The sequence below is a fragment of the Salvelinus sp. IW2-2015 genome, unplaced genomic scaffold (genome assembly GCF_002910315.2).
Source record: "Salvelinus sp. IW2-2015 unplaced genomic scaffold, ASM291031v2 Un_scaffold2408, whole genome shotgun sequence".
Taxonomy (NCBI): Eukaryota; Metazoa; Chordata; class Actinopteri; order Salmoniformes; family Salmonidae; genus Salvelinus; species Salvelinus sp. IW2-2015.
The window spans coordinates 102,486-108,784 of NW_019943729.1; the positions used below are offsets into that span (position 1 = coordinate 102,486).

Sequence of the window (6,299 nt, forward strand, 5' to 3'; positions counted from 1 at the left end):
TGTATCAGCATTTATTTTGTAGTTAATTCTGACGTACTAGTTGTCTTTCCAGCTGAAGAAGACGGTAGAGGATCTGAATGACGCTCTAGTCACCAAGGAGGAGATCGCACAGAGATGTCACGAGCTGGACATGCAGGTTGGCCTCGAGTTTTGGTTTAATTGCTTTATGCGAACAGGTGCTCGGACTCTGACTGGTTAGTGACGGCTACAGGTCTGGGGTCATAGTTCACCATGGTTTTGAGCGTTTGTTTTAGGACTGATGCCCGACTGAACATTCTCCTCTATTTTGTCATTGAGCACTAATTTAAGATTTCTTCAAAAGTGCATTAATGTCTTTGAAATACAATGACATTTCCAAAGGAGGCAAATAGTTAGTAGGAAAACCTTTTTGTCATCATTTTAATGTCGCCAGATTGACTTTAGATGCAGTATAACGCTAGCTAGCTAGCTAGCTAAGATTGAGGGGAGAATGAATGCACTAACTGTAAGTCGCTATGTATAAGAGCGTCTGCTAAATGACTGAAATATAAAACATTTGTGAAGTGAGTTTGTTCCTGCCATCACGTTGTTGAGAAGGCCACATAAAAGCATGTTGCCCAGTTTACACTGGAAACTGTAAGAGTTTGTTCCTGCCATCACGTTGTTGAGGAGGCCACATAAAAGCACGTTGCCCAGTTTACACTGGAAACTGTAAGAGTTTGTTCCTGCCATCACGTTGTTGAGAAGGCCACATAAAAGCACGTTGCCCAGTTTACACTGGAAACTGTAAGAGTTTGTAGGTTTGCGGTTTGTTTTGTGTGATTGCTTTTTTCTCCTGATTTGAAATCAATTGTGTGATCATGAAATGTGTTCATGAAAAAAAAAGTTTTCCTGTGTTTTATGTTTTAAGAAAAGTATATATATATATATATATATGGTGGTGTTGTAAAGACTGAACTAAATGGTAGATGGTTTGTTTACAGTATGATATGAGCCTCTCATGTTTAAAGTTGACTGTATTGACGTGTTTCCACCCCCCTCCACCAGGTGGCAGCACTACAGGAGGAGAGGGGTAGTCTCCTGGCTGAGAACCAGATCCTCATGGAGCGTCTCAACCAGTCTGACTCCATAGAAGACCTGAACAGCCCTGTAGGACGCAGACACCTGCAGCTACAAACACAGCTAGAACAGCTCCAGGAGGAGACCTTCAGGTAACACCCTTAGGGTGGGCGGGGGTGGGGAGGGAGGGCTGACCGGCAAAGAGGTAGTGGCCTAGCTGGTTCTCAGCCCCACGCTAATAGTACAATGAACACGTTGGGATATGTGCTGGTGTAGGGATGTATTATGATGTACTGTTTTTAAAATCTTATTTCACTGTTTTGTCTGTTGTTTTATATGTTTTATATGTAATGTGGATGATTTGGTGAGTTTGGACCCCAGGAAGAGTAGCTGCTGCCTGGCAGGAACTAAATGGGGATCCTTAATAAACCCCAGGAAGAGTAGCTGCTGCCTTGGCAGGTACAATGGGATCATAATAAACCCAGAAGAGTAGCTGCTGCTTGGCAGGTACTAATGGGGATCCATAATAAACCCCAGGAAGAGTAGCTGCTGCCTTGGCAGGAACTAATGGGATCCATAATAAACCCAGGAAGAATAGCTGCTGCCTTGGCAGGAACTAATGGTGATCCCTAATAAACCCCGGGAAGAGTAGCTGCTGCCTTGGCAGGAACTAATGGGATCCATAATAAACCCAGGAAGTAGCTGCTGCCTTGGCAGGAACTAATGGTGATCATAATAAACCCCAGGAAGAGTAGCTGCTGCCTTGGCAGGAATTAATGGAGACCATAATAAACCCCAGGAAGAGTAAGCTGCTGCCTTGCAGGAATTAATGGAGATCCATAATAAACCCCAGGAAGAGTACTGCTGCTTTGACTAATGGGATCCATAATAACCCAGGAAGAGTAGCTGCTGCCTGGACAGGAACTAATGGGGATCCATAATAAACCCCAGGAAGAGTAGCTGCTGCCTTGACAGGAACTAATGGGATCCATAATAAACCCCAGAAGAGTAGCTGCTGCCTTGGCAGGAACTAATGGGGATCCATAATAAACCCCAGAAGAGTAGCTGCTGACTTGACAGGACTAATGGGATCCATAATAAATACAAATGAGCTTCTCATTCAGTTCCTAGGTCACTTCTCTGTAGTTCAGATTAGTTACAAGGCAGTTTCAGTCCGTTTCTGTCATCGCATGGCTCTTTTCTCCAGAATCCCTGTGTGTTTAAGATGTACAGTACCAGTCAAAGGTTTGGATACACCTACTCATTCCAGGGTTTTTCTTTATTTTTACTATTTCCTACATTGTAGAAATAAGTGACGACATTTAAAAATAACACATATGAATCATGTTTGACTCAAAAAAGTATTAAACAAATCAAAAAAGTTAGTGTGGGTTTTCCGTGACAAACCACTTTTTCAGCCTCCTGAGGTTGAAAGAGGTGCTGTTACACCTTCTTCACCACACTGTCTGTGTGCGTTGACCATTTCAGTTGTCCGTGATATGTACACAGAGGAACTTAAAACTTCCACCTTCTCCACTGCTGCCCCGTCGATGTGGATAGGGTGGTGCTCCCTCGTGAAGTCCACGATCATCTATTTCGCTTTGCTGACATTGAGTGAGAGGTTATTTTCCTGACACCACACTCCGAGGGCCCCTCACCTCCTCCCTGTAGGCTGTCTCTTCGGTTGTTGGTAATCAAGCCTACCACTGTTGTGTCATCTGCAAACTTGATGATTGAGTTGGAGGCGTGCTTGGCCACGCAGTCGTGGGTGAACAGGGATACAGGAGGGGGTTGAGAACGCACCCTTGTGGGGCCCCTGTGTTGAGGATCAACGGAGTGGAGATTGTTGTTTCCTACCTTAACCACCTGGGGGTGAAGGTAGTCCAGGACCCAGTAAGTCCAGGACCCAGTTTCACAGGGCGGGGTCGAGACCCAGGGTCTCAAGCTTAATGATGAGCTTGGAGGGTACTATGGTGTTGAATACTGAGCTGTAGTCTATGAACAGCATTCTCACATAGGTATTCTCTTGTTCCAGATGGGTTAGGGCAGTGTGCAGTGTGGTTGCGATTGCGTCGTCTTTGGATCTATTGTGGCGTAAGCAAATTGAAGTGGGTCTAGGGTGTCAGGTAAGGTAGAGGTGATATGATCCTTGACTAGTCTCTCAAAGCACTTCATGATGACAGAAGTGAGTGCTACGGGCGATAGTCATTTAGTTCAGTTACCTTTGCATTCTTGTGAACAGCAACGATGGTGGCCATCTTGAAGCATGTGGGGACAACAGACTGGGATAAGGAGAGATTGAATATTTCCGTAAACACACCAGCCAGCTGGGTCTGCACATGCTCTGAGGACGCGGCTAGGGATGCCGTCTGGGCCAGCAGCCTTGCGAGGGTTAACACGTTTAAATGTTTTACTCACGTCAGCCACGGAGAATGAGAGTCCACAGTCTTTGGTAGCGGGCGCGTCGGTGGCACTGTATTGTCCTCAAAGCGGGGAAGAAGTTGTTTAATTTGTCTGGGAGCAGGACGTTGATGTCCGTGACGGGGCTGATTTTCTTTTTGTAATCCGTGATGACTGTAGACCCTGCCACATACGTCTCGTGTCTGAGCCGTTGAATTGCGACTCCACTTTGTCTCTATACTGAAGCTTTGCTTGTTTTCTTACTGAGGGAATAACTACACTGTTTGTATTCGGCCATATTCCAGTCGCATTGCTATGATTTTAAAAATGCGAGTGGTTACAGGCTGCAGTTTTGCTCGAATGCTGCCATCAATCCACGGTTTCTGGTTAGGGAAGGTTTTAATTGTCACATACGACATCTGCTATACACTTCCTCATAAACTCGCTCAMYGAGTCSGTGTATACGTCAATGGTSWTGTCTGAGGCTACYCGGGAACATATCCCAGTCCGCGTGATCGRCGSAATCTTGAAGCGTGGAATCCGATTGGTCAGACCAGCGTTGGATAGACATAAGCAYGGGCGCTTCCTGTTTTTAGATTCTGCCTGTAGGAGGGGAGCAACAAGATGGAGTCATGGTCATATTTATAGTTTATAATTCATAGTTCTTCCCGGTTGTATGTAATAAGACTTAAGGTTTTCTGGGCTAACAAGAAATGATACATAAAAAACAAAATACTGCACAGTTTCCTAAGGTCTAGAAGCGAAGCTGCCATCTCTATCGGCGCCATCTTGCTCACAATCAAAATATATTTTATATTTGAGATTCTTCAGTATAGGAGCCACCCTTTGTCTTGATGACAACTTTGCACACTCTTGGCMTTCTCTCAACCAGCTTCTTGAGGTATTCACCTGGAATGCATGTCCATTCATTGGTGTGCCTTGTTTTAAAGTTAATATGTGGAATTCCTTTCCTTAATGCGTTTCAGCCAATCAGTTGTGTTGTGACAAGGTAGGGGTGGTATACCGAAGATAGCCCTATTTGGTAAAATATCAAATCCATATTATGGCAAGAGCAGCTCAAATAAGCAAAGAGAAATGACAGGCCATCATTACATTAAGAAATGAAGGTCAGTCAATGCGGAAAATTTCAAGAACTTTCAAAGTTTCTTCAAGCGCAGTCGCAAAAACCATCAAGCACTATGGTGAAACTGGCTCTCATGAGGACCGCCACAGGAAAGGAAGACCCAGAGTTACCTCTGCTGCAGAGGATAAGTTCATTAGAGTTTAACTGCACCTCAGTTTGCAGCGCAAATAAATGCTTCACGAGTTCAAGTAACAGACACATCTGTTGAGCTGGGACTACCATACCCTCCACCCTGCCCCCAACCCACCTGTGATGATCTCAGCCCTCTCACTGCCCCTGTTCCACTGGAGGTTAAAACATATCACCCATGGCTCCTCACTCTGCCTGGCGGCCAGGGGTTTAGGTTACCCTCACCCACAGGACCTCACTCTGCCTGGCGGCCAGGGGTCTGGTCACCCTCACCCACAGGACCTCACTCTGCCTGGGGGCCAGGGGTTAGATCACCCTCACCCACAGACCTCACTCTGCCTGGGGTCTGGGTCATCCTCACCCACAGGACCACAGGACCTCACTCTGCCTGGCGGCCAGGGGTCTAGGTCACCCTCACCACAGGACCTCAACTCTGCCTGGCGGCCCAGGGGTCTAGGTCACCCTCACCCACAGACCTCACTCTGGCCAGGGGTCTGGGTCACCCACACCACAGGACCTCACTCTGCCTGGCGGCCAGGGGTCTGGGTCACCCTCACCCACAGGACCTCACTCTGCCTGGGTCTGGGTCACCCTCACCCAGCTGATTCATGATGACAAGTTTGATGATGATGAGTTGGGTTATTTGAATTAGCTGTGTTGTGGAGGGGCATAGACCAAAACGGTGACCGCTCCTCCTTCTGGGGCGGTAGACCCGTCTCCTTCTGGGGCGTAGACCTCTCCTCTGGGCGGTAGACGCTCTCCTTCTGGGGCGGTAGACCGCTCTCCTTCTGGGGCGGTAGACCGCTCTCCTTCTGGGCGGTAGATCGCTCTCCTTCTGGGGCGGTAGACCGCTCCCCTTCTGGGGCGGTAGACCGCTCCCCTCTGGGGCGGTAGACCGCTCCCCTTCTGGGGCGGTAGACCGCTCCCTTCTGGGGCGGTAGACGCTCCCCTTCTGGGGCGGTAGACCGCTCCCCTTCTGGGGCGGTAGACCGCTCTCCTTCTGGGGCGGTAGACCGCTCCCCTTCTGGGGCGGTAGACCGCTCCCCTTCTGGGCGGTAGACCGTCTCCTTCTGGGGCGGTAGACCGCTCTCCTTCTGGGGCGTAGACCGCTCCTCTGCTAGACCGCTCCCCTTGGGGCGGTAGACCGCTCCCCGTTCTGGGCGGAGACCCCTCCGTCTGGGGCGGGAGACCGCTCCCCTTCTGGGCGGGAGACCGCTCCCTTCTGGGGCGGTAGACGCGCTCCCCTTCTGGGGCGGTAGACCGCTCTCCGTCTGGGGCGGGTAGACCGCTCTCCTTCTGGGGCGGTAGACCGCTCTCCTTCTGGGGCGGTAGACCGCTCCTCCTTCTGGGGCGGTAGACCTCTCTCCTTCTGGGCGTAGACCGCTCTCCTTCTGGGGCATTTTCTGAGGCTCTTGGTACCCCCCCCCCCCCCCCCCCCCCACCCTGGAGTCGCACAAACTGAGCACAACATCCTCAACGACTGATATAATTTCACTTTGCATGGAAACCTCATCACCTCCAATCTCATGTTGAGCTTTTGAGGCACTGTGAGTGACCTGTGAGTTTGTGTATCCATATGTGTCGTCTG

The 6,299-nt window shown here is 49.2% G+C and overlaps 1 protein-coding gene across 1 annotated transcript in view; it reads left to right on the forward strand.

Moving 5' to 3' along the window:
* Window positions 1–1,194, forward strand: part of LOC112073890 (protein Hook homolog 3) — a 54,199-nt gene extending 53,005 nt beyond the window's left edge. Inside the window, exons 7-8 of the mRNA XM_024141124.2 lie at window positions 53–136; window positions 1,027–1,194. Of these exons, the coding sequence (XP_023996892.1) occupies window positions 53–136; window positions 1,027–1,194 (252 nt within the window). The remainder of the gene's footprint in view (window positions 1–52; window positions 137–1,026) is intronic.
* The last annotated feature ends 5,105 nt before the right edge of the window (window positions 1,195–6,299 follow it).